The 27,875-nt window shown below is 53.7% G+C and overlaps 1 protein-coding gene across 3 annotated transcripts in view; it reads right to left on the bottom strand.

Annotated features, from left to right (window-relative positions):
- The window catches only part of MCC (MCC regulator of WNT signaling pathway), a 378,683-nt gene that overhangs the window by 10,007 nt on the left and 340,801 nt on the right, over nt 1-27,875 (bottom strand). For all 3 annotated transcript variants that reach the window (XM_079784445.1, XM_079784447.1, XM_079784446.1), the window contains 6 exons: nt 25,807-25,947; nt 23,343-23,446; nt 19,555-19,738; nt 10,168-10,402; nt 7,372-7,578; nt 4,180-4,280 (listed from right to left, as the gene is read on the bottom strand). In XM_079784445.1, coding sequence (XP_079640571.1) covers nt 4,180-4,280; nt 7,372-7,578; nt 10,168-10,402; nt 19,555-19,738; nt 23,343-23,446; nt 25,807-25,947 — 972 coding nt within the window. The remainder of the gene's footprint in view (nt 1-4,179; nt 4,281-7,371; nt 7,579-10,167; nt 10,403-19,554; nt 19,739-23,342; nt 23,447-25,806; nt 25,948-27,875) is intronic.

The raw sequence follows: 27,875 nt of genomic DNA, 5'->3' as shown, positions 1-27,875 counted from the left end.
ATTTTGGATATACTGGGCTGTTATTAAAGTTAACTTCACCATTTTCTTAGTGTGGCTATTGGAAAACTTACAATGACACACGTCCAGAGTGGCTTGGAGTGATTGACTAGCTCCAGAGCACTGTTTACAGTTACAGTACTGGGCGCGTCCCTGGATTCCGATGCAGTAGGTTTGGGCCGAGATCTAGGAATTGCAGTTTAATAAGCGCCCTTGATGATTCTTATGATCAGGCAAAACGGGGAAACTGGATGGGTCTGTGGATGAGCTGCAGGTGGTCTTGGAACTCAGTCTATAGGCATGACTACACGCACGGGCACACTTCCTACAGAATGAAGTCCAGCCTTCCTCGGGTTCTCAAAGGACAACCCGAGCAGGAGCCAGAAGCCTGCTAGTCCCGTCGCTTTGGAACCTCAACCATTCATGTCCAGTTCTGTCTGGTTTCTAGTTGAAATCTGCTTGGCCTTCAGCTAAGGAAGAATTTACTGAGTTTGTCCAGATAAGGTAACAACCCCCGGAAGAGCACTCCCAAGGCTCCACAAAGATGAGAAAGCAGAAATTAAACACTACATGCGCCATTTGCTCCCTCGAGGGTAACACATTCATAAACCGTTTTCTCGAATGCCCAGAACTGTGATCCCATCCTCACCTCCCTGCGTCCTTACTCCCAGTAGTGCAGGCGCGCAAGATACACGCCTGTATCACCAAGCACAGACAGTCCTGGACCACACTATTACCAGGCGCACCCACGTCACCAGCACACACATGGATTTTGGTTACCGGTGTTCCCGCTCCACCAAAAATGAAGGTTATTTCTGGTCACAAAAGGTCCTATGAATCTTGCTCTAACCACACAGCCAGGGAGGTGCTTTTCTCTCTCTCTAGTTGAAAGATGATTTTAGGCAGTGGCATGTACACAGAGCATGTGAGGCAGACTCCTGGTGGGAGCTTGCAGGTGAGAAGAACCAGGTGACTTGCCAGTGAGTGAGCTGGGCAGGAGACCGAGCCAGGCAGGCCTCTGCGGCCGGCTGTGCGGCTCATTGTGCCGGGGAGCCTGGAGCGGAGCTCTCCGAGCAATCAGGGAGGAGGTGGCACTCTCCCTGAAATAAAGGGCCAACTGCACTCCTTTAATCACAAAGTCCAAATGAGCAGCTGGGCGAGTCAGCAGGGCCAGAGCCCGGGCTTGATGAGGTAGTGAGTGGCTCTGTAGCCACCAGGAACCCTTCAGAGTCGCTGTAATCAGACCAGACCGCAGGGAGTCACAGCCAGGCCGCCACTAGGCCTGGAATTCCTTAGCAATCGCTCATTACGCGGAATTAGTCACTGAGTGCATTGTCTGCATGTGCAGGTCCTCTCCCCCTCACCTTCCTGGTACCCCCGAACCCCGCGGGCTCTGTCTCCACTGAAACTGCTCACGAGGTGACTGATGATCTCGGCGCTGCCACACCCAGTCTCCACCATCCTGAACTCCCAGTCGGGCCCGTCGCCTCTCCCCGAGCATGGCTTTCCCCGGGAGTGCCTGGGTTTCGCCTGTGTCGCTGCGGTTCCCCAGGCTCCTGCACTGACTCCTTGCTCCCTGCTCCAACCCTAAATACTCAGCGTACTGAAGACTTGGGCTTGGACCATATTTTGTAGCATACTGCTTCTTCTCCCCACTCCCATTTATTTTTCTAAAAACATGCCAAACACTTCTAAATCTTTATCTCTGGCCTCTCCTTGGATCTCTGGACTTGTCTATTTGACATCTCTACTTCACAGGCATCTTCAATTTAACATGTCTAAGGCGGGGCTTCTGAGATGCTCCCCGAAATCATTCCTCCTCCCTTGTTAGCAAACGGCAACACCCTTCGCCCACTTGCTGACACCTGTCTTGAGTCAGCCGTTGCTCCTCCCTTTCCCCGGACTGCCTCATCCATTCAATAGCAAACCCCACTGACCGAGACTCCATTTACACCACAGCCACCCAGGGGCCGTCATTTCTCACCTGAGTGATCACAGAGCCTCCTAATAGTTGCTTGCTGCCCCTTTGCACTCTGGTCTGGTTTTCACAGAGCACCCAGAAGAACTTTTTAATATGACAGCTGCCCTTCCGTGCCTTCTGCCTGCAGTTGGAATGAAGTCTGTGGTCTTTGACCTATAAGGCCCTATATGACCTGCCTCCTGCCTGCCCAGGTTTTGGCATCCTCTCCCCCTTGCATGCCGGAGTGCCATCAATTCTTAACACACTGAGCTCTTTCCCTCTGCTTGGAACGTATTTCCTCCATTCAGCTACCTTTCTTCCTCATCTCAGCTTAAAGGTCATCTCCTCCGAGAAGCCCACCCACTGAAGCAAATGTCTCAGAGCTGTAACCTCATAGCACCTTGTCATTGCCTCCAAATTATTCATTGTAATCTTTTACTTAATATTTTGGAAACAAATTCAAGAGGAAGATACAAGTAAGTGGAATCATATAACATGCTCAAACACGGCATGATAGGTCTTGAATCTGGATGCCCGGGCCCACAGATTCCTTTTTTAAGGAAGAAATGTTTCCCTCAACTGACTTCAACCACTAGCTCAGTGGTTTAATTCCTTCAAAGAAGGTGTCAGTTCCCACTTGAGTTTTAAAAATAAAAACATCCCCAAGCCTTAGATAGCCCTCAGGTGTCTGTGTTATATAAACTCATGAAATGATTATTCCCGTTTTTGAGCTCCCTTTACCATGTAATCATGTTACTGCTCTTTGTCCTGTAGCCCTGTGGGTTCTGCCTTGGCTCCATCTAACGGGGTCTTGATTAGCAGAAATCCATGCTAACCAACTTCAGGCTGGTTATTGGAAACCCACTGTGCCGGCCGAGTACATGGAATCTCTGTATGGAGTCAGCAGAACCTGCACCCGCCTGTGCCCGCAAACGCCTCTGAGGTTTGGGAAATTGAAGAAATGAAGGGGCTTAGCGTACGGACACAATACCCACACGGCCCCCAGTGGGAAGCAGGCAGTGGGTCTGCCCCCCGTGCTGCTGGCACAGGAAGCCATCGATTGGCTGACAGAGTTCTCCCGGGATGCTTCTCTCTCCCCTCCTCAAGCCCAGCAGTTCCAATGGAGCCACATGGCCAGAGGCGCTGGCAGCATAAAACCAGGGCTAGTGCAGGTTGGAAGGAAAGACAAAGGGCACAGTGGGTCGGGGGTAATGAAGTTCCCACGAGGCAGCCTTCCTGCCCTCCACTGTCGGCCTGGAGGCCACGCTGTAAACAATAGCCCGGCTGGGTCAGGACAGCAGGCTGTGCCCTGTAGCCTTCCCTCCCTCTCGCCCCAAACCCCAGAAAGGATGGGAAACGTGTTTAAAAAAAATCCCCGAACATGTGAGAAAGGCGTGCTCTTTGTATACCAGAGAGGACGAGCAGCCATAGGAAAGGCAAGGAAGACGTATTCTCCTCGAAAAGGGAAACCACACGCAGACCGCAAACAGAAGAGCGGTGCTGCGCCAGGACGGCGGGGCCGGGGGCCGGGGCCGGGGTCAGAGATGCCGCCTAAGGAGTTGCTCGGGGCCCCGAGAACGTGAGCTTGTGAACCAACCCCGAGAGAGTCACCGAACTCAACTCTACGGAGAAGGTGATGTGAGGAAACGGTCAGTGCAGCAGGCAAAGCAGGCTTTTAGCATCAGCACCATAACCTCCTGGGAGAGAGCAGGCCAGCACGGCGCTGGGAAGATGACAGAGATCATCACCAGAATGTCCAGAGCTGGACTAGCGGGGCCTCTGACGGGAAGGAGCGGCCACACGGGGGCAGCATTCCCACCGGAGCTGCACACGGGCCAACACGCCTGTTTCCACTGTCAGCACCGGACACCGTCCTGAAGGTCCCAGCCAAGGCAGCAGCAACACAAAGCAGCAGTGAAAGGGACACTCTCCCTTTGCAGGCGAAACCCACACCCTCGCCCGTCACTCCCCCTCTGAAAGGCCGGGTGCCCACGTGGCTCTCCACGTCTCACCAGCAAGGACCGGACAGAGGGAGGACCCGTCACTAAAGAGATGGCAGGTTTCATCCCCGAAATAAAACTCATCTTGTGAGCCAAACCCCACGGAGATATAGTGGAAGCTCTGCCTTCCTGATCCCGGAGGCTGGCCTGAGCAGCAAGAGAAAGAATTGAGCTCCGCTCCCAGAATCAATTGCTTGTTGGGGTCCCGGGAAGGGTGCTTACCGACGGATGGCACTGGTGAACTCCGCAGCCAGCTCACTGTCGCTGTACGTGGTCCTGAGTTCGGCCAGTGAGAGAGCGGGGGAGGCCGCGTCCGCACACTCCTGAGAACAGCAAGCACATGCCTGTTAGACCTGGAGCCAATGGGAGGTGACAATTCTGCCCTAGGTGGCCGTGACCTCCGACCTCCGCAGGCTGGCCAGGGGTGCCGACCACTCCCCGTGGGCTCTGAGCGCTCCCTGGGAGCCAGGCACTGGTCTAAGTGGCCACACACATGTCCTCTCCCTTAATCATCATGATGACTCTGAGGTAGGTGCTATCATGATCCCCATGCTACCCAGGAGGGAACGAAGGCCGAGGTCACACGGCCCCAAGTCTCCAGCCAACACAGGGAGAAATGAGGATCCAAACCCAGGCTGGGGGCTGCCGATCAGGGCTCTTCACCACTGAGCCAGCCTCTCCTACTCATGGAGACAAGTGGGGAACAGCAGGTGAGAATCCGCCCCCAGCCTCACTTCTCCTGTCTTCTCCACCGTTAGGAGCTTCAGCGAGGGCAGTGTCATCACCTAGGACAGCGGTTTGCCGCTCTGTTGACTAATGAGTTTGCCGACCACTGACCTAGACTCTCGATTCCAATAATTACAGGCTGTTGTTGTTCCTTGTGATTAAGCCCCTATCCCAGTGGTCGGCAAACTCATTAGTCAACAGAGTGGCAAACTGTGGCTCGCGAGCCGCAGTTTGCCGACCACTGACCTAGGAAACCCAGAGAGGAGGAGGAAAGCAGGAGTGCACCCTCCCATGTGGTAGCATTAGACCGGGACACCGGCATCTCCAAGCCAAATGAACTCCCACATCCTACACTGAGTCACACTGTTCCTCCAGCAGCATCACACCCGCCCGCAGGCCCTAACCGAGGGCCGCAGCCAGGCTGCACGGTACAGAGGCCTGGGGAGGGCGCTCATCTGATGGTTTGCTCAACAGACCTTTACTGAGCACCTAAACACCCAGGCTGGAGGAGAAAACACCTGTGATGGCCGCAGGTGTTCGTCCAGTGTAAACAGAGACATGGCGGTGGGATGAGAGCTGCACAGAAGTGCGAATTTGGTGCTGGAAATCCAGACAACGGGAGGGCTCTGTGTCGCCCTCAGCCCTCGGATACAGAAATGCCACCACACCCAGGGGGTCCCCTCCCTCTGCCTGGCTCTCCCCCTGCACGGGTTTCCCTCCCTCCTCTCCCTCTCGCTGTCCTGCAGACCCAGCCCCCCAACCCCCACCAGCCACGGACACAGGGAGATTCCAGCAGGTGAACATTTCCTAAGACTCCTAAAGACGGGCAGCTTGTCTCGCGCCATGCCTCTCCCTGAACATGCGCGGTAGTATCCATTGCAGAGAGACAAGAAGTGCAAAGACCTAATGCAACGTGGGTGAGACTTGGTTCCAGCTTTTTGTCGGGGGGAAGTCTTAAAACAGGGACCCTGTCCTACAGAGCAAGAGTGGAGGGATGTCCTGGACCCAAATCGGTCTTGCCACCTGTTTTTATAAGGCCCACAGGCTAAGAATTGTCTTCTATTTTTAAAACCATGCAAAAAGATTGAGAAAATACTTTGTGATGTGTAGAATTCGTACGGAATTCACATTTCAGTGTCCGTAAGTGAAGTGTTATTAGAACGCTGCCACACCAGTTGGTGCCCCCAGTCTCTGCCTTCGCCTGCCATTCTTCAGTGGCCGCGTTAGGAGGTGCAGCCGGGTCTGTAGGGCTCAACCACCCTAACAGATTGACTCTGACTCCTTACAGTTCTCCAACCCTGGCTCTGGACAGTCTGCTTCATCTACCAGCAAATAAGGAAAATGAATAGCCCAGAAGGGAGATTTTATTGAAACCGTAAATGGTTCCAATATTTGAGGGACAAGAGAATCAGCTTACTCTAATTTCATTACCTGAACAACCCAAGATACTTTTATAAGGCTCCTTACTCTAATGTTAAAAAAAAATCATCTGGCCGTTTCCATCAAAGAGACTGCTGTACTTTGAAGCCATGCCACAAAACAGTGCTTCCCTCAGTCAAAATAAATGCCAGGAAGGAGGGGAAAGGCTCCGTGGGCTTCTGGCCGGACCCCCGAGAGCCGTTCCCACCACACCCTGAGAGCTCACACACTGGGGCTCTGTCTCTCGGGCTCCGTCCCCAGGTGACTGCTAATAAACCCAGGGCTGCACAGGGAGTCTCCCGGGGTAGGCATGGAACAGGACACCGGCTCCCCGCGCCGGGACTGCGCTATAAAACGGCCCCACGCAGGCCCTGCCCACAGGGGCAGAGGGTTGCACGGTGCACTCGCAAGCAAGGTGACCTTCCCCAAGCCCACGCTGTGTCACCCCGGAGCAAACCCTCCAGCGATTCCTCACTGTCCTGGGAGAGCACAGCGGCCGGGTCTGCAGCCAACGTGTCCATCCCCCTTCCCTCCGGGCACTCCATCGCCTGGAGTGGACTTGCTCCCCCCCCCAACCCTCTTCATCCCTCTCTCCACAGGGTCTCAGCTCAGGAAACTGGTCCCGAACCCCCACACCCGATTCTGCATCTGGGCTGCGGCCTCCCAGCACATGTGGGAGCGATCCTTGCACTCGGGACATCTTGTCACTGTGCGAGGATCCTCTATTTGCTCCGCAGTGTCCCCCACTGGAGTATAAACCTGGAATTGCCCCCAGCGCCTGGCCAGGACCAAATCACAGTTTGTCAAACGAACGGATAACTGACTGAGGCAGCTGGGGTCCCGGCAGGGCTGGCCCCCCGGAGCCACGTTATGGGCGCCCTGGCTCCCGAGCAGGGAGAGGAGGGCAGAGCGCAGCTGTGGCGCTTTGTGAGCAGCTTCAAAGTCTTAGCTGTTTAGGGGGTGACAGTTCACTGCCACACGGCATCAGCAAGTGACTTCTGTCCCAGCTTCACGACCCGCCCCCTCCCCCCCCCCCCCCAACATGCGGGCTGTGAGAAGCCGCTGCTCCTCAGACCAGCAGTCAGCATATGCCCACGAGTCTTGGGCCCGAAACAAACCGAGGGCGGGAGAAGCGAGCATTTCCTAGGTAACTAGAATGGCCTGCAGGTCCCATGCCAATAGGGAAGTGAGGCCCGGGGCCCTGTCCCCATGGCAGTGAGTGGTGGGAAGTGAGGCCCGAGCCTGGGGGTCCCAGCCCCTCTGGCCTACCTTGCCGGACTTGTCTTTGCCGCCGCTGCTGGTGGAGCTGAGGGACCGCATGCGCTGCTCCTTGTGCTCCTCCACCTCGGACTTCAGGTGCTCGATGTGCACCAGGTAGGCCTGCTCCTGGGCCTCCCGGGTGCTCAGCTTCAGCTCCAGGGCCTTCTTCTCCTTCTCCAGCAGGTAGAGCTGGGCCTTCAGCTCAGCCATCTCCTCCTGCCGACGGACACAGAGCGGGGAAGGCAGGTGAGTGGGTAGGGTCCGCGGCTATAAGCAAGGGCCCGCGGTAGCTATTCCCTTGGGGACAAGAGCGGGGAGGAGAATGACAGCTGTCCCAGGGCACGGGAAGGGCTGCCCTGTAGACAAGCCCCGCGCTGCCCTCTATGGACCAGAACTGAGATGCGTGAACAGAAGATCCAGGCAAGCAGATCTGTCACCATGAGGAGAAACGTTCTAGTGCAAAGGGCTCCGCTGCCTGGGTGGGAACCAATCTTCCGGTGTGCGGAGACGAAGCGTCGTCGGTCAGAGAGGTTATACAGGAGGGTCGCCCACACAGGGTAGGGTCTGCTTTGCCGTTTTCCAAGGCACCAATCCACACATTTGATCACCCTTGAGGGCAACCGTGGTGCCCAGTACCTGAGTCAGACAGGAAGGGAATGCCCCGGCAATGATATCGCCCCAGGATGAAAGCAACAGAAACAGAGTCCTTCACAGGTGACTTACTGATGAGTGACTTCTCAAAGCATCTTAGAGAACCCAGAGTAGAGTTTCTGTGGAGAATAAGTGCGACTCCAAAATGGGACAGTGCCGTGCTGGGACCAAGAGTCTGACAACACCGTTTAGATGTTCATTCAAAGTAAGTCATTTAATCCTTCCCACCTCAGGTAGGTATTACGAGTCTCTCCATTTATGGATGGAGCAATGAGGCACGCAGAGGGAAGTCCCCTACTGAGTGAACTGTGGGGGCCAGAGCGTGAAGCCAGGCCATCTGCTCAGAACCCAGGCTCCCAGCCACGAAGCTCTAGCCCGTGCCCACCATCACATGACCACCAGGCTCCCAGCTGCCTCCATGACCTTACTTAAGGGGCGTCTTGCCAATGCTGAGTCACTGCCTTGACAGGGATTCGCCATGGTCACTGACTCGAGTCACCCCGGAGTCGCCCTCACCTAAGGTGACAAGCCACAGGCCTGGTGTGCTGCCTGATACACCAGCCCCGGGGGAAACCTAGAGGGCACCCATCACAGCTTGTAACACTCAGGACTGGGGGCCATCAGACACGGAGAAGGCATGTGCTCAGCGACTGCGCAAGAGGAGATGCCAAACCTTTCCTAAGATGAGACACAAAACCAGAACGAAGGGTTTTCATACACTGAGCCCTTTAATCTTTTGCCCAAAGCAGCAGGATTCTGAGGGTCCTGGGACTCTGCATACTGCGCTAACGTGGACAGTCAGATCCAGCACACACGTGAAGGCCAGCTGGGAGGAAGGAAAGGCGGTGCCAGCAACGGGAGAGGGAACGCCTGCGGGGAGAGGTAAGGCGGCCGCTGTGCGGGCAGCGGCGGCTCAGCCCAGACGGGGGCCCGGGACCCGGGCTTGTAGCGCCTACTAGAGGGCAGGGCAGAGCCAGGACTGAGACCCGACGTGCCAGGAATGCAACCTAGTCCTCTGCCACAGAGCTGGGACGGTGAGCGAGTCCTCGACACACCGCGGGACACGAGGGAGGGGCGAGACCTGATGCTCGTCCTTCAGAACGCAGGACGGCAGGGAGTGGGGCTGGGCCAGACGCCGGCAACAACTGCCCCCATCAGGGTCTGATGAGGCGCTTCTCTCCAAGCTTTCTATAATTTCTGCTCTTCTCAGGAATCGCCATGATGTGTCCACATTTTACTTTTCAAGTAGCGGTGTTCTCACCGGGGTGTCATGAAATGGTTGCCTAAACCATTGGCCACACCATGGAACACAATCTCCAGCCCTCCTCCCCTCCCTGGGGGTCGAGAGGCTGAAAGGGTCAGCCCTCTAATCACGCGCGTGGTCCGTGTGGTGACCACCTCCGTCCTGAAGCTATCGGGGCCTTCCACGTCGCCTCATGGCTTAACCAAGACCCTCCTGTCACTCAGGAAATTCCAAGCTCCGTGCCAAGAACTGGGGACACATCCCAGATTTAATCTGTATCCTACCACAGCTGTCTTCTGAGAAAGCAGGCAGCAGCGAAGGCCTCGTGCTTGGCACCCCGGGCTGGAAGTGAGCAAGCGTGCCCTGCTGACGGGCGCCGCTAACCAACACTTCCCGAGGGAGGCAGCGGCTGCCCAGAAAGCACCCCCTGCTCCAGAGACGTCGACTCGGCCAGGATGGACGGCCTGAGACCCATCAGGAAGCACTCACTGGACAGCCCCGGCAAACCGCACTGCCGGGGGCTGTGATCCGAGCAGGGTCCACGCGGCACCAAAGGGACAAGGGTGTCAGGAAACGGCTCTCATCTAAGCTCCGCCCTGGGCCTTGCCCTGCTCGCTGGCCTCAGAGGCTGCTCCAGCCTGCAGGGGTCGGAGGTGGCTTCTCCGGGGGAACGAGGAGGCCAGCTCTCCCCTCCAGGAACACGCCCGGCCCAAGGGAGGGAGCCTCTGGCGCGGGAACTGTCTGTCCTTATCTACAACGAGGCGCTGGAGTTCCCCTGGGGAGAGGCTGCTGAGCAGGAACGGCGGACTCCTCCTCATCAGCTGACCTGTCTCAGGGGCCTTTCTCTCCTCCTCCCGATGACAGTGGAGTCCACGGGAGCCGAGTTCTCGAACCCTCCCCCGCCCCCATACCTTCATGGCCATCAGCTCCTGCATCAGCACCGCATTCTCGAGGTCCAGCCGCTGGCTGTCTCCCCGGGGCTTGACATCGTAGCTGAGAGGGTCGATGTGGATGCTCTCCAGCTCCAGCATGGTCAGCTTGACCGCCGCCCGGTCGTTCTTGAGCTGCTGGATGTAGTCCTTCAGCCTCTGCTCGTCCTCCTTCGTGAACTCCGTGTCGCAGCTGCTGGCCGTGGAGCTGGTGGTGCTGAGAAGACAGACAAGGAGAAGCCGTCACATTTCCAAGTCACGGCTCCCAGGTCCTTTCTCCTCGCTCTTCTCCACACCCCGTCTCTCCAACAATATTTAGATGGCAGTCCGGCGGGGGGGGGGGGGGGGGGGGGGAAGGCATTCTTCATGGCATAGCAAATTGATACCACCTTATAGGAAACGAATGTAAAGAATAACAGAAATATTTATACCCTTTAGCCTAACAGTGCGGGCCCTAGGAGTGAAATCTAAGGAAGTAATTCCACAAAAGCAACGAGACACACACAAACAAAGGTGTTTCATGGAATAGAGGGCTTAGAGAGTCATAGTACACAGCAAAAAAGGGGAAATTATGTGGACATTAAGAGTAGTAATTATGACAATGGTGGAGATGTTTTAAGTGAGGAAATAGGGTAAAAATCACACGTGAGTCATAAATATAGGTGTATATGTAGACAGGACTTAAAGAGATATGTTAAGGGAACAAAGCAAGTTGAAAGACAAAATACCTATGGCATGATTCATAGACTGTGTGTGTACATACATGTGCACACGTGTCCCCGACTGCTGACGGCAGTCCCCTTGGGGTGAGACGTAGGAGGAGCAGTAGTGCAGAGCGAAGGTTTGTACCATGGAAACCAGAGTGTGTGTGATATTGCCACCACAACGGAGGAAGCGGGGTGCTCCCAAGACTCCTGGGCATCCCTCCAGAATCATGACCGAGTATAACGTCCACCGCAGGGGCTCAGACTGGTCCAGAGGGCCCCTGGCCACCACACTGCCTGGTGACCGGGCAGCGGCTGCAGACAGGAGGCTGAGCCCAGCAGTGTGGTGGCCATGAAGGTTCCTGTGGGCCGCAGACCGGGAACGGGTGAGCGCTTTGGGAAAACCGAGGCTACGCCCTCAGGAGGGTCTGGCCTTCGCCAGCCGCGGGCAGGCAGCTCCAATGGCTCCGAATGAGGCCCCCTCCACCCAGTCAGGCCTTGGGCATCTGAGCCAGCGCGGACCTACCGCCCGTTCTCGGGACCTGCCCGCGCTTGCCGTGGCCCTCGTGGAATGGCTTTGGGAAGATGGCAGGAAAGCAAAGAGGCACCCAGAGCTCCCATCGAAACAGGCCAGGTTGGCACTGTCACCTCTGTCATTACAGATTCGGAAATAGACAGGCTCAGAGCCATTAAATGGCTTGTCTGGTCAAAAGGCTGGAAACTGGTGGGACTGGACTCCGGCCACAGCCTTTCATTCCACACCCCTGTCCTCCCAGGAATCCTGTTGCGAGAAGCTGTGCAGGGAGCAAGGAGTGACATCCGCAGGCTGTTGGCTGCCCTGAGCCCAGGCCCTCCTCCTCACCTTACACTAGAGCAGGTGTGACGAGGCCCCTGACTCAGCAGATGTAATGTTCCCAGAACCTACATATAACCCGGGGCCGGTCCACTCTCACATGAGACACGTTATCAAGCTGGTCGAGCATGAGAGGAAGAGAACATTTTAGGGCTTGGGGTGGTTTTCCAGTCAGAGAACTCTTTCCTCCTCAGACAGGGAGCGCGTGAACACCCGAAACAACGGGTCTACCCCAAAGGATAAAGGGCATTGGCACTGAAGCTTGTGAGGTACTGGGACCCTCCCAAATTCTCTAGGGCGCGGCCACTGCACTCTTGGGCTGCTGTGGCGGGTGCCAGTGATTCCAAGCAGGTCTCTGACACCAGACAGACCTGAGTACATGCACTTCCTCCGCCTCTCCCCAGCGTCATGGCCCAGAGTGCATCCCCACGCTTTCTGGGCTGTGGTGAAGTGGGGATCCTTCTAATCCCAGGTCACCTGCTTGTGGAGAGGGGACATGGGCCCTGAAGCAGGCAGAGCCGGCGGGTGCGTCACAGAGCACTTGTTCTGGGGGAGAGACCGCCCCCCAGCGCCAACACTGGGCCCAGGAACTCCCACTAGGGATGTCGGACACCTGCCAGGTTACCCAGAAAACCCGTCTGAGGGAGAGCAAGGCGGCAAGTGCTTGACCTGATTTGAGAAACCACCTAGACCCACCTGGGGACAGGAGCGAGGGTGGACAAGGAGTGAGGGTGGCCAGGGGCTGGCAGGCTCTGGGGTGGCCTGGAACCCTCTGGGGCCTGGGGCTTGATCCCCAGCCAGGAGGGGAGGGCTTTTGTTTTACCATCTCTGCGAAGGGTTTAGTGTTCAGAGAGGAAGGAAAGGAGAAAAGAACAGAAGCATGGATCCTACCCCCCCCCCCCCCACCGCCCTCCACCCCCGCCTGTCAGAAGCTCGGAGCTTTACAATGCTTTTACCAGGGGAAAGTTGAATTTCAAGATAAGTGCCCCGGCCCCGCACCCCTCTGGCTCCCCTCTCTCCCTCCCAGGATGCCAGCAGGGAGCAGACCAGGCGAGGTTAATTACAATCCTGCTTTGTGCCCTTAACGTTCCACCGCGGAATATGATTATGACGATGGCAGGAGGGAAGCTGCTGGCCTTTTCTCTGGCCTCCTGCAGACAAAGGCGCTGCCGGTCTCCCGAGGGCTCGCTGCCGGCGCTGGGCAAGGGTTAAGTCATCCATTAACTCTCCGCCTGGAATGCTGGATGATCTCAGTAGTTAAGAGTGAATAAATCACTCTGCAGGGTGGGAGGCGGTCCGTGATCTCCGAGAGGGACTGTGGAAAGGGCTGAGATGGAGATCCAGCCCACCGCAGGATGGGGAGCGGCTCAGTGTTGTGTTTTGCTCTGGTTTCATGAGGAGCTGGGCCAGATGACGTGGGGTGTCCTTTCCGTGATGCTCTGCTTGAGCCCTCGCGTGCTGGCTTCGCCCTGTGGCCGGCACCGCATCCAGGTGCCCTGCAGCCGGGGCCGCCTGCACTGGCCAGGCCGGGGCACTCGGCCCCTCTGCCTGCCTGGCCAACACAGGACGTGGGTGTAGGTGGATTCGAGCCGCTGTGGATTTCAATGATCCTCTCTGCCCCTCTCCACCATGTCTCAGCCTTGTGCTCAAGACAAAACTCCCTTGCCTGCTTTTAAGAAGAAAAATCATTTTTTTGGGGCTTCCTCAGCTTGTCTGGGCAAAAAGCTAGAAGGGCGTTTCCTTTGCCTTGAAAACCAGGGATGTATTTTTCCTGAAGTTTTATCGTTTTACTGGCCCCAGGTGAGGAGCAGCTTGTTTTCAGAAGGAAAGTGCCATGAGACTGGCCTAAACACTCAAACTATTTGGAGGAAGGGGTTGGCCCCGTGACTCGTGGCCACATCAGCCACTCCTAAGTGGCTCTGGTCTTCCGAGAAGAAGGTTGGACTTTGTCAACTGCCTGTGTCTTTTAGTCTCTCCCATCTCTCCCTCTCTCTCTCCCTCTCTCTCCTTTCTCTCCCTCTCTCCCCTCTCTCCTCTCTTTCTCTCTCTCTCTCTCTCTCTCTCTCTCTCTCTCTCCCCTCTCTCCTCTCTTTCTCTTTCTCTCTCTCTCTCTCTCTCTCTCTCTCGTCTCGTGACAATTCTTGGTCACAAAGGACTAACAGCACTAAACACCATCCAAACTTCTGAGGTCTCTAATGCTCTTGAATGGTTAGCAGAATTCTCTAGGAAGAGAAGTGGAGGTTAAATGAGGGAAAATTATAGAACAAAACACAGGCGTGGGAAAATCTGCTGCCAGATAACCAAAGTCCTCAAAAACGGGCTGGTGCCGGAAAGGAGAAACAGTGGAAGTTGAAAGGAGAAACCGAGACACCGAGGAGACAGAGTCTGTGTTTTTGCAGCCGTTTTAAAGATGCCGTTAGAATGGTGTTGGAACCCAGGCATCTGTAAAACAGAGACCCTCTTCCCGATTCGGTCCCTGGGACACACCAGGACAGACACCACGTGTCCTGACAGCTGCACTGTTGCTAACAATGTCCCTGGCATTAGGGAAATGAAATATTATGAACGATTTTCAACTTCACTAATAACGAAGAGATGAAAATTAAAACATCAGGGGTATTGTTCTGCCTACAGCAGTGATGGCGAACCTATGACACGCATGTCAGCACTGACACGCGTAGCCATTTCTGATGACACGCGGCTGATGAGGCGGCCGCATGCCGAGGATGAAACATTTGCAAAATAATGTTTTTTCCTCAAAGTGACACACTACCCGAGTTATGCTCAGTTTTCTGGTGAAGTTTGACACACCAAGCTCAAAAGGTTGCCCATCACTGGCCTACAGATTAGCCCGATTGAAAAAAATGTATGGGCCCCCGTTTTAGGCAGGGTGTGGGGGAACAGGCCCTCTCAGGCACTGGCCGCAGAGGAACTGATCACGCGCAGAGGGCTACTGGCCATTTGAAACGTCAATCATTTCTGAGCCAGCACATCCTGCTTCTTAGAACTGGTCCCAGAGCAACTGCACTAGAGGGGCAAGGAGGGCGGCGGCAGTGTCCTAACAGTGAAAAACCGGATGCGGATGTGCCCCAGGAGGAGGCGACTGCCATCCAAAGGAAAACTGCAGCGGCTGAAAAAGGGCACGTGGGAAGGTGTCTAAAAATATAAGGCGAAGGGGAAAAAGCAAGTTTCAAGCGAGTCCATGTGACAGGATCCTCATCAGGTAGAAAATGAGATGGGTGTCACATTTTTAAAGATGCCACGCTTTGGTCTGCTGAGCGCATGCCTTCTCTCTTCTTTTTGGACCTACCCCTTCTCTTCTCCATCCATGTGGCTCCTGTGGGAACCACCGTGGCCACAGGTGACCGGGGGAGGCCCGTAGGCCCAGCTGGGTAAGATGTCCCTCCCCAGGATTTCCTTCCTTTCACACAGTGAAACCAGCCAGCCTTGTGCACAAGGGCAGGTGGTATGCTGGTTTTCTGCCCTTTGGGGAGCCTGCCCGCAGCAGGGGGCGAAGGGGGCGGGGCAGGCTGCCTGTGGGCTGGCCTGGCTGTGCTCAGGGCCTCTCTGCCTCACCCCGGGATGCGGCTCCTGTGTGGAGATGCGATAGCGTTCCAGCAAGATCCCCTTTTGTCCAAGCTATTTCAGTCCTTTCTGTCACTGGCAACCAAGGGTCTTAACTAATCAAAAAATGGGCAACCTGTGGGAATAGACCCCAAACTATCGGCAGTATTCTTTCCAGTGAGGGTCCTAGCGTGGAGAATTTTATGTAATGCCTGTTTTTTATTTTTTAAAAACAAACATTTTGATTGATTTCAGAGAGGAAGGGAGAGAAAGAGAGAGATAGAAACATCAATGATGAGAGGGAATCATTGATTGGCTGCCTCCTGCACACCCCCTACTGGGGACCGAGCTCGCAACCCGGGCATGTGCCCTTGACCAGAATCGAACCCGTGACCCTTGAGTCCTCAGGCCGACGCTCTATACACTGAGCCAAACTGGCTAGGGCTGTAATGCCTGGTGTTATATTTACAATGAGCATTTAATTCTTTTGAAATCAGGAGGTTAGGTCTTAAAGAAAAACAAAAAAAGGCATTTCAGGTGCCTACCTCGTTTTCATAGGACCTAACAGATAAGTGACCAGGTGTCTGAGCAGGAGGCCCGCGCACCACGCAGGCGTGGTGGGGAATAGGTCTGAGCGGGACTTGAGGATTCCCAAACACTTGCAAGCACGAACCCCAAGGCTTCCAATGAACTCTTCCGAGACTTGGATGTTTCTCAGAAACACGGAAAGGTGACGATTACGGCAGCCAGGTCTGGTCCGACTCTTATTCCCTGAAGCTTGCTGCTGATGGTGGCACGGGCCAGTCCTAACCGGATGGTTGCTTCAGTCCCATTCATCCTTTCAGTGGGCATGATGCCCACCCCCAAGGAGCCTTCATCTTAATCAAGGCGAGCTCAGAGGGCGAGGGCTGGGCATCCTGAGCTCCACTGCCCTCCATTCCAATTTCGGGGTATGCCCAGTGTGGTCAGCCCGGTGGCATCCTGGCTCCCTGGCAGTGCCCAGGGCTCACCACAAGGCTGCAATCCCCATTCTCACACGGCTCACCATGGTCCCCCACCTGATAGGGGGACAAAAGGGACTCAATTCTAGTCTCCGTGAGAGACTTGCTGAGGCTTTTTCTGTCTTAGGCACACGTTCTTTTGTAGATTGAGATAGATGACTGTGCTTCTACCAATGAACTGAAATTGTGATGCTTGACAGAAAGGGTGGGTTTCAGAATTCCCATTTCCAGCAGGTTAGTCCATTTGCCTTTCTGCTGTGATAATGTTGACAAAGTGCTCCAGGCTACCAACATTACCTCGTTACTGTCCATTAAGACGATTACACTTTCGGATGAGGCCAGGGCTCTTTTCCAGAGTGAAACAGCAGCGTCCCTGGGTTCCTGCCAACAGCCAACGGATGGGCTAGCTGCCACTTTAAAAATATATATATATATTTTTTTATTGATTTCAGGAAGGGAGAGGGAGAGAGAGAGAGAAGCATCAATGATGAGAGAGAATCATTGATCGGCTGCCTCCTGCACACCCCCTCCTGGGGATCGAGCCCGCAAACCTGGGCATGTGCCCCGACTGGGAATCGAACCATGACCTCCTGGTTTATATGTCAACGCTCAACCACTGAGCCATGCTGGTCGGGAGTTACCACTTTGTATTCTCCTTGCTGGTCACTACTCTTCCGCTCCTTTCCAAAACCATGAATGCCATCAGGAGCTGTCCGTGTGCTGCCAGGCAGGCCCGGGGCCTGGCACTCAGCATTCCTTTCCTGAGACCCCGAGGAGCAGCTGACGGATACTCTGATTGGAATCCTCTAACCAGTGGTTACGGTGGGGGAACGGGAATGTACGGAGCCATGTAAAGCCCCAACCCAGAAAGCGCCTTTTCTTTCTTTCTTCCATAAACTGGACATGGGAGGATGTCTGAACTAGAATGGCGAGATTTACAAACAAAATGAGTGATTAGATAGAAGGGCTTGGTGGTGTTTGAGCCCATGTTCAGCATAAGGTAGTCTAGTTGTGTCATGACCTGAGAATGTGGGGTGCACATGACACCCTTGTGTGTGGTTCTTCTGTAACCCCTCTGAGCTGCTCTGATTTGGGTGGGTGTGGGAGGGCGAACTTTTAGGAAGAACGGAGTGAAATCTGAGCTGAAGTCCTCTGTCCTTTGCTGGGAAAACCCACTGGTGGTGGAAACTAGTTGGAGGGCCATTCTTCAGTGAGCTCACCCTCGAAAACAGGGGCTGTGTGCTGAACTGATCTTGACCTGCTGAGATGTGTGATCTAAAAGTAAGTGTCTTTACGAAAATTGCCTCAAAAATCAAGGCTCATCTATGTCCCAGTATTTCTAACAAATTTTCAAAACCAGGATTTCCACTAAATGAATGGTGAGAGTTCCCATTCCTGACTCCAAATTTGTCTCCGATTTGGATTAAAACAACGAAATTATTTTTTGGGTTGGGAGGTGTGAGCAAAAATCTGTAGCACGCGCTTTATAAGCTACTGGAATAGCACGCATTTCCTGTTGACCCAATTCTTATGCTCACTAATTCAACAGCAAGATCACTGACAAGATGAGAACTACATTCTATTTTAAATGAACACAGAAATTATGGATTGCACACATCTGGAAAAGCCATTAAAAGATCATCTGCTTTCTGCGTTCAGACAGAAGAATCTGGTTTTTAGAAAGAAATAAATTATAATCTGTGCTTCACTGAATCAGACAATTGTTGGTGGCGTTGGGAGAAAATGAGTCTCTTGTGTTTGTGGGCCCCTGGCCCAGTGCCTCGTCGGGGATGTCCCCTTTCCTGAGGCTCCAGGGCCAGGACAGTAAGTGGATGCCCCCGGGTAGATGACTGTGTCCTGCCGTGGGAAAGCGAGACGGAAACAGTGAATTGCTCTCAGGCATCAAGGAGACATCAGTGTTTCTCCTCTGGCTCTTGAGAGTCAATCTATCCTTATGTGGTTCTAGTCACTTGATCTGCAAGCACACACTGGGTTTTTGTGTGTGTTTTTAAAAAAAATATTTTTGTTGATTTCAGAGAGGAAGGGAAAGGGAGAGCGTCAGAAACACCAATGATGAGAGAGGATCATTGATTTGCTGCCTCCTGCACCTCCCCCCCCCCCCCCCCCACAAGGGATTGAGCCCACAACCCGGGCATGTGCTCTGATCGGGAATCGAACTGTGACTTCCTGGTTCATAGTTCGATGCTTAACCACTGAGCCTCGCCGGCAGGACAACACTGTGTTTTTATGTCATGAGGTCCAACCTGGTAGAGTGGGAACAACGATACGCTTGGTGCTGAAGTCCTGGTTTGAGCCCTGATTTCCCTCGCGTCTACCAGCCCTGTGACCTTATCTGGGCAAGTCGCTTACACGTCTCTAAGCCCAGTTTTTTTCACCTGTGAAAATGGGGGTACGTTACCCCATTTGTCTTTTAAGATTTAGTTATCACGTAAGACTTCCTAACAAAGTACTTCCTAGACTGAGAGCTGGCATGGAAAGGGAAGGCATTCATGTTTTTAGGGCTTCGGTGGCAAGCAAAGAGAAGATCACTGGAAAAGGTTTCATGGACGCCCCCACCCCTCATCCAGAAGGATCCAGAAGCTCCAGCAGGTTATGCGTGGCAGGTCTTCACTGCTGTCCTCCTCATCTTTTTCAAATACTCACTTCGGTTTTCTAGATGCACAGACCTGAACTCAGGCTCATGATCAAGCATCTGTTAAGCACGTGCTATGAAGATGGCGTCACCCCCGAGACACGAGGGGAGGCCAGGAGGCCGCTATTCCCCGGGAGGAGCTCAGGGAGGACAGAGCCTCAGGAGGAAGGGAGGGGACGGGGCCTGAACACCGCGCAGTGGTCCGGGCCTCAGGTGATTAGGGCTTATTTGCAACAAATAGCTGTCCCAAAGGCTCCTGGGAAATCAATCACTATAAAGAAATGGAAAACAGAAAAACAAAACAAAACAGGAGAAAGAGCCCTGGCAGGAAGGCCGGTGCGGGTGCCGGCCCTACCGCTTTTCTGAACAAATCACCCCTTCTCTCTGGGCTGCAGTTCCCCAAGAGAGAAGGCCCTTTCTTACCTTCCCACTCTGACTCCCCCTGGGAGGGAGCAGGCTGCAGGCCAGGAGAGAATCTGCCCTCACCCACGCCTCTCCCCCCCGCCCTCCCCCCCACGAGCCTGGCCACTGGGTGCCACGCCCAGTGAGCAGATGACACGCGGACACGTCCACCTCCCGGGAGCCCAGAGGTACCTGGTGTGGCTGTTGGAGGACAGGCTCTCCCAGGGCTGCACGCTGCAGCCGGCCACGGCGAAGGCGCCCCCGCAGCTGCCGTCCAGCTTCATGAGCAGGGCCTTGGCTGCGTTCTCGGCCGTCTTCCTGCAGTCGTGGGCTCGCTTCAGCATCTGAGTGATGTTCTCATCCCCCGACTGGTCTCCTGAGAGAAGCCCATGGGTTCGTCAGCACAGGCCTGGGCACGACAAGCCTGGGAACACGTCTGGGGGACCAGCCCTCATTGCTCAGGGCCGAGGCGGCAGGGTGGGGAGGAACCCGGACCTGGCTCTGCCACCCGGGAGCTGGGCTTAGGAAGGCATCCCTCTGCTCTGGGCTCCACTGTCCTCATCCACAAACGAAGGGCTGGCCGATGGGACCTCTGAGGCCTGCTTCCGGCTCTGACAGCTATGATTTTCTGATTACCCAGGCTCCTGGCTTCTCTTCCCACCCAGCCACAGGCCCGCTGCTGGGCCACTTCCCTGTGAACGAGGGCAGGGAGACCCGGAGGAAAAACGCTGTCCTGTCTCCGGGGCATACAGTTTGGTTAGAGCTTCGAGTACGCCACGGTGACAAACCTCATGGTCAAAGGGAGAACCTGAGATCGGCTCTGCCGTTTCTGCCCGGTGCTACCCCTGACCTCCCTCCCGCTCAGCTGTGTCACGGTCAGTGGCAGCTCAAATGCCTTCAGGAGCCAGGTAACTGGGCTGGAGCAAGAGGTCAGGAGTGGAGGCCACCAGCACGGAGCCAGTGAATGCCCAGCCCAGGAAAAACTGTACTGCTGCCCTAGCCGGTTTGGGGACTACATTCAGCTCGCAGACACAAGGGTCCTGGGTTCGACTCCAGTCAAGGGCATGTACCTTGGTTGCATGCTCAGTTCAATCCCCGGCCCTGGTCAGGGCGCGTGTGGGAGGTAACCAATCGATGTGTCTCTCTCACATTGATGTTTCCCTCTCTGCCTCTCCTCCTCCCTTCCACTCTTTCTAAAATTCAATGGAAAAACATGGCTGGTATGGCTTAGTGGTTGAGCACTGACCCATGAACCATGAAGTCACAGTTCAATTCCTGGTCAGGACACATGCCTGGGTTTTAGGCTCAGTCCCCAAAAGGGGTTTGTAGGAAGCAGCTGATCAATGATTTTCTCCCATCATTGATGTTTCTGTCCCTCTTTTCTTCTCCCTTCCTCTCTCTGAAATCAATAAAACAACATTTAAAAACAACAACCACAAAACCCGTCCTGCCCTGGCCAGTGTGGGTCAGTGGTTAGAGCACTGGCCAACTCACTGAAGGGTCTTGGGTTTGATTCCCAGACAAGGGCACATACCTGGATTGCAGGTTCAATCCCCAGCCCTGGTTGGGGCACATGCAGGAGGCAATCAATAGATGTGTCTCTGTCATATCGATGTTCCTCTCTCTCTCTCTCTCTCTCTCTCTCTCTCTCTCTCTCTCTCTCTCCCCTCCTGCCTTCCACTATCTAAAAATCAATGGAAAAAATATTCTTGGTTGAGGATTAACAACGACCACAAAAACAAACAAACAAATAAGCAAATGTACTGGTCAAACAAGTTACCAGTTTGCTATCTCTACAGCCTAGATCCATGGTCTCCTAAATATTTCCAATCAAAGTCTTATGCCAAAGCTCAAGATACAAAAATAGTAAATGTGGATCTGGCTGAAGTGGGCAGGGTGGAGTCATGCATTCAGCTGCCCCACCCTCTAAGCCCACTGCCGAGGCCCAAAGAAACTCCTCCACCTTGACACAGTTTGAAACCCACTCGTCTAAATCATGTAGAATGAACGTACTGAGTGCCTGTGCCATCAACAAGAAACAAAAAACGCCCCCAACAATGGACACTACGGGGAAATGCCACTCACTGGTCCTCGTTGTGAGCAGCTATATGGCGCGTTAGGGCAGGATGACAGGTTCCCTGCCACTGCCAGCAGGACGGACAGAGACTGGAGGGGACTGATGGCCAGGAAGGAAGCGGACTCAGCCGCATGGAGAGTGGGGAGCAAATGCGGGCACTCACGTCCGCAGGGTAAGGTGCCCGGGCCTCCCTCGGGCCATTTCTGACCACCTTTGTGCCTCTCTTCTTCCCACAAATAACATGTTTCCCAGCTCCTGCCAAGTAACTGTGAAGCGTAGATGTAACCCTAATGAAAGGTATCGTTCAAGGACAAAATGGTTTAAAACATTCCTCTGACACAAACTGGAAACAAGATGATTGATTTCCCCCCCTTTAATTGATCGGTTTTCTTAATACATATATTAAAAAAACCTTGACAGCAGGCCAAGATCATTTTAGGATCTGTTTAATATGAGGAATAAAGTTTTATGGTTCAGTTAAAAGACCCTGAAAAATGAGGTTTCTAATGGAAATGCTGGCAGAGTTTCTACTTCTGGGCTGAGATGGTAATACTATTAAAAAAAAAAAAAATGCCAGAGAGAGGAGTGGAGGATGGTCGCCCGTGCAGACAGGCCTGCTACCGTGCTGGGTAACGTGAAGCAGGAAATTAATACCCAGGATACTTCCTTTCCTTCAGACTGTTGCAGGTTCCTGCCCACGTCAAAACTGAAGGAGGAAAACTATGTGGGTGTTCTGTGCAAAAGCTACACCCCAGACAAGGGAGGACCTGGCGGGACGGGGACGCTCATTCCAGAGGTGCCCCGAGGGTGACCTTTGCAAGGCATCTCCTGGAAGGACAAGCCCCGGTGGGGCTCACAGCTCCTGGCCCCGTCTGGGGAGGCTCGGCCTGCCCACACCGCCCATCGCTGGTGACCCGGTCACTTCAGCTTTCTGTTGACTTGCTGTTACTTCTCTGAAGCTGCTGCTGTTACTTCTCTGAAGCTGCTGCTGTTATAAAGTGTGGGCTCCAGCCTCAGTACTGCAGGGGGAACCCCTCTTTCCCGATCTCTCTTGCTGCCCACGCACCAGTTCTACTGCAGACCGCCTCACCTTATTGCAAGGGCGAGGGCCGCAGGCAGGTGAAGTTTCAGCCAATGCTGCTAATTAGGATGCCACGCTTGTGTCTTTTTCAATTAATACTCCTTCTAGTGACTCAGAATGGAGGACAGAGTGGGGGCAGTGCAGGCTGGAGGGGCAAACAGGCCGACAGGACACAGGGCCCCTGGGGCAGGAGGGAGGCGGGCATACACCTGTGCTCCACCTCGGGGCAGGGCTGGGCATCAGCGTTCTGTGAGTGACGAGCGCAGGGTGGGGAACCAATCTTCTGTGCTCCCCAGACACCTGGGGACAGGTGGGGGGAGCTCGTGCTTCCGGCTCCCCGGAGGAACAGACCTGGAGAGAGCACAGCCAACAGAAGCTGCCCGATGGGCAAAGGCGGCGTGGGCCGCGAAGGGCCCTCAGCCCCCAGCACCACAGAGAAGCCGTGGAGACACCGGTCCCTCTCACTTCGAACCTGGGCCTCCGCTCCGTCTGGGCCTACTGTCAGCCCGGAGAATGTTTCCTAAGAGGGCTTGTTTGTTTTAACTTGTCTGTAATTCTGTTTCCACTCCAGTTCTCGCTGCATTCAACTAAACAATCGACTCACTCAGTCATGAGGAAAAAAACGAAAAACACTCTTGACAAGCGAATTTCACATTGTGTGTGTGTGTGTGTGTGTGTGTGTGTGTGTGTGTGTGTGTGTGTGTGTGTGGCGGGGGCTGGGGGTAGGGGCTGTTCCAATGCCGGCAGCCGAGAGGGGGGCAGTGGGGCAGAAGAGGCGGGGGACGAAATGAGGGAGAGGGGCAGGGGTCGGGCCACACTCACCAGGGGAGGAGCCCACGCCTGCCGCCCGGAACTGCCCCAGGATGAGGCTCTGCTCGCTCTCGGCCAGCGCCAGGAGGAGTTCGTAGGCTTCTATGCACTGCTCGCTGAAACAGAGCACAGCACCTCAGCGCGGGCCGCGGGCCGGAGCCTCCTCACCGCAGCGCTGCCCCCCACCACCCCCCCTCCGGCTCCAGCCCTGCTCTCGGCCCCGCGTCCTGTCTGCGAGGAAACACCCTGGACGGAGCCCAGGCGTGCCCTGCTATGCTGTGCCCCTGCCTTCTGACTTTAAGCCAGGATCCAGAAAAATACAAGAAACAATGCATGTGGGAGAGGCAAGGTGGCTGCCCTTGGGGTGATCCACCAAGAGGGAAAGGTAATCCAACCCGTGTGCGGGTGTCCACACCCTTGTTTAGTCCGGTTCCACACGGTACCGGGTGGACGGCTCCCAGGACCTCTGAAAAGACCCTGAGTCAGAACCACCTAGCTAAATCACTCCCAGATTCTTGACCCTAAAAAACTGTGACATAATAACAGTTATATAATAATAGAGAACTAATGTTATGCCCCAGAAAGGAGACTATTTTGACCTAGATCCTCACTATTCAATATAGTAGCCACTAGCCACATGTGGCTATTTAAATGAAAAACAAAACAAAAAGTAAGCTAAGTGACATGAAAAATCCAGCTCCTGGGTTGCGGTAGCCATATTTCACGTTGCATAGTCACATGTGGCTCCCAGTTCTACAGATACTTGTAAAATCGTCTCATGAAATACAAAATCTCTGACAAGGGTATGAGTTTGGATTTCTAGAAGAAAAAAAAACATTAGTCTCTTGTCTTCCTGCCCATTATCATGGGCACACCAGGTAGAGGACCAAAAAGTGACCCCTTCTCATTGCTGCTGGTGACCCCCTGGTGACCTCCAGGGAGCCACATCCACAGGCCGCGGAGCACGTGCATAGTGCCGAGTGGTCTGGGACAAGATGCCCGCGGAAATCCCCCCCTAAGCAAATAACTGATGAGCGTCTCCACGCTGAGTAGGGGGAATATTGCTTAACTCAACAGGCCCTCTGTTTTTTGATGCCTCTCCTTTCAGCTTCCCTCGCTGAGTGATAAGGAAAAGGGCCCGTCAGGAGCCTGGGTGCTGGCACCCCTCCTCCCAGGGTAGAGAGGGGAGATGGAAGGCAGCCTGAGTGCGGAGCGGCCTGGTTCGGCCTTAGCCACACGGGGCTACCTGTTTGCTCTGGTGTGCCTGTGGGCAAGTGCGCCTGCTCTCTTGTATATTTTGGTTTGATTTTGTTTCCTGAAGAAACAATGTTTCTTCAAACAATATTGAACTTTTTAGAGGATGCCAAGAGTAAGATACAATCATTACGCTGGGAACCTGGCAAATATGCTTAGGTGGTGACACTAATAAAATAAACCTGTGAAGACAATCACAGGCATACCTTGGTAGTTATTAAAAGCAGTCATTTAAAAGTAGATAAATTCCAAAGACGATGAGGCTTAAAAGAGGTGGTACGTTCATACACTACTTGCTCATCAGTGAATGCATCATAGTTTATTCAGACTGGCTTGTTTTTATGGGAAAAACGGGCAGCTCGCCTGAGGAGCCATGAAAATATTCTTATCCTTTGACCTGCAATTCCTGCTTCAGGTATTTTATCCCCAGGAAAATGTTAAAAAGAATGAAGACATTGCTGAAACCGGTTTGGCTCAGTGGATAGAGCGTTGGCCTTCGGACTGAAAGGTCCCAGGTTCGATTCCGGTCAAGGGCATGTACCTTGGTTTTGGGCACATCCCCAGTGGAAGGTGTGCAGGAGGCAGCTGATCGATGTTTCTCTCTCATCGGTGTTTCTGACTCTCTATCCCTCTCCCTTCCTCTCTGTAAAAAAATCAATAAAATATATTTTTAAAAAAAGAATGAAGATATTATCTGCATTAAATTGTTCACCATAGAATTATTTTCAATGTCAAAGTCTGCACAAGTCTTGCAGAAAAATGGGTAAATAAAAAACAAAACAAAACAGTACACAAACCTGATGCAGGGGATACAGCCAAAATACATGGAGGCTCCTAAGCAACATTACACAACTGTAACACGTTGAAGAAATGGAATGCACTAGATTTACAACAACGTAAAATATGTCCGACCATGAATAAATACTGAAAAGAACAACGAATGAATATGTAACGCAAAGATTGCTATTTTGATTGACGTCACTTGAGTGAAGTAACAGCTAAGTTGAATGTGCTGGCAGACAAAGACTTCCTTACTAACGCCAGACCCATTACTCTCACTTCCTTAATGGCGACAGGGTGCTCACTGATTTCCAATATGTATCGCACGAGTGTTTGCTGGTCCGACCCCCCAGATGTCCTCTGAAAGCCTGCTTTCCACGTTATGCAGAAGGTTAGTACGAACGCCTTTCTACGCGACGGCGCCCGCCCCTCCGCGCCCCACCTGTACTGCAGGGCCAGCCGCAGGGCTGTGGCGTTGGATTCGTATTTGCCCACCAGCATGCTCATCCTCTCCGCGTTGCTTTTGCATTCTTCCAGGGTTATGGTCAGGAGGTCATTTTGGGATTTGAGGTGTTCAATTCGGCTACAAAGGAAGAAAAATCTCTTTCACCATTTCACACTAGGATCACAATTAATTCGCCAATATTTTAGTCGTCTAATCTGGCTTCAGGCTGGAAATGCAGGTTAGGATGTGAGCCCGTCAGATGTTTTAGCAAATGCAACTGACATGAAACAAATAAAGGAAGTGACTGTAGGTAGAAGGGTCACTGTGTGAATTAGAAATGAGAATAAGCGCCCAGTTATTTCCCACCCAGCCTTCGACCATGTACCAGGGAAAGGAGCTGACTGCGTGGCCTCAGGCCCTCAGGAGGGCAGGACCAGTCTACTTCAATAAACCACTGTCCACAAGGACAGACGAAAGACAGCATCATAGTTACAGTGACCACGCGCTAAGCCCTTGCTCAGTAACCCTCTCCATTGCCTTTTGCATTAAGTATTATTATCTCCATTTCTCAGAGGAGGACATGGAGGCACAGAGAAGTTAAGTACCTTGTCCTGGAGTTTGAACCAGGCACTTTGACCCCAGATCCTGTGCTCTTAATCGCTAGCTACAGAGCAGAAGCAAAAGGTGAGTTAGTGAGAGAGAGAAACCGCCTGGCAGGCCTCACCGGGAAGAGGACCAGGAACTGCGGAGCGTGTCCACAGCTCCTTCCAGGTCGACATCCTGCAGCTGCTAACTCCCAGCAGGACAAGCAGTGGGAACACTGGGCTTTACAGAAATCAGAACTACACACTCAGAGCAGATGAGCTTAGGACAAAATCAGGAAAGCATAAGCCTTCAGCTCCTCTGTTTTCTATCCCAGGACACTGACCCTCTTTTCCCCGGGACACACCCTTTTGTAGTGCTCTGATCACCAAGTCCTACAGAGACGGAGGGTGTCACTCACAACATGCAAGCGACTCTTGACATGTTGAGGGGCTTGAGAATCCATCTTACAACCACATATCTGAGCACAGAACACAGAGACACTCACCCACATGGGAGATGCCTAGTGAACACTGAGGCTTAGGCGGCTCCAGGTCAGTTCGATGCAAGGTGTTGCAAGAACGTACTTGTCTATCCTTGCTCACACTGAGACGTCCTGACACAGTCCCTACTTTCTCATTACCTGTCAGCTTGCTTCTGCATACATTGGTCCCCATGAATCAGATGAAACTGTCTTCCAGCTCCCAGACCTCCGGGTGGCCAAGGCTGCCTTAGAGGCCTTCTCCAGGAACACCCCGCGAGTGGGCCACTCCTTCCTCTTAAAATGCTCTCCTTCGCTTGGGCCATGACAGGTCTCTGCTGGTTTCCCTCCTGCCTTAAAGGCTGTTTCTTCTGTCTCCTTTGCTGGCTCCTGTTGTCTATAAAAGCTGTGAGTGTTGGCATTTCCTCAGGACTCAGTCCCCGACCCCCTCCGCTGTCAACACTGTCCCCATGGGGGTGCTGTTTGTCCTGTCCCATGGCTTTAACAGGCATCTGTATTCCCATGGCGCCCACACTTCCCCAGCCCGGACCTCTCTTCTGTTTACGGGTTTTTCTGTTTGGTTGTCACAGGGACACTTCAGATTTAACTCTCTCCGGTCGGACTCTTGATTTTCCCCAAACCTTGTCCTCCCTCAGCTCAGTCAATGCCTCCATCGTCTACCCAACGACACAGGTGAGCTACCTGAGGATCTCCGAGACCATCCCTGTCTCTCAGATCCAGATCTAAACCAGATACCGTTTCCCTTGATTTTACCAGTAAACAAATACTGCCCCCGCCCCTTCACATCCTCTCCGTTTTGGCCACGCGGGCCCACTGCAGACTTCTGCTCTGGCCCCACCCTTTCCATTCCTCACACCTGAGTAATCCTTCAAAATTTATATCAGATCTGTTCTCTTCCCTACTTAACACCCTCAAACAGCGTTCACTGACTTTTAGGATAAAGAGTAAACTTTGTCCTTGGCCTCAAAATCCATATCCCACC

Source organism: Cnephaeus nilssonii, assembly GCF_951640355.1.
Source record: "Cnephaeus nilssonii genome assembly, chromosome: 2".
NCBI classification, from domain to species: Eukaryota; Metazoa; Chordata; class Mammalia; order Chiroptera; family Vespertilionidae; genus Cnephaeus; species Cnephaeus nilssonii.
Note: the sequence above shows the minus strand (reverse complement) of the source record. Positions and strands in the feature narration are given on the sequence as shown.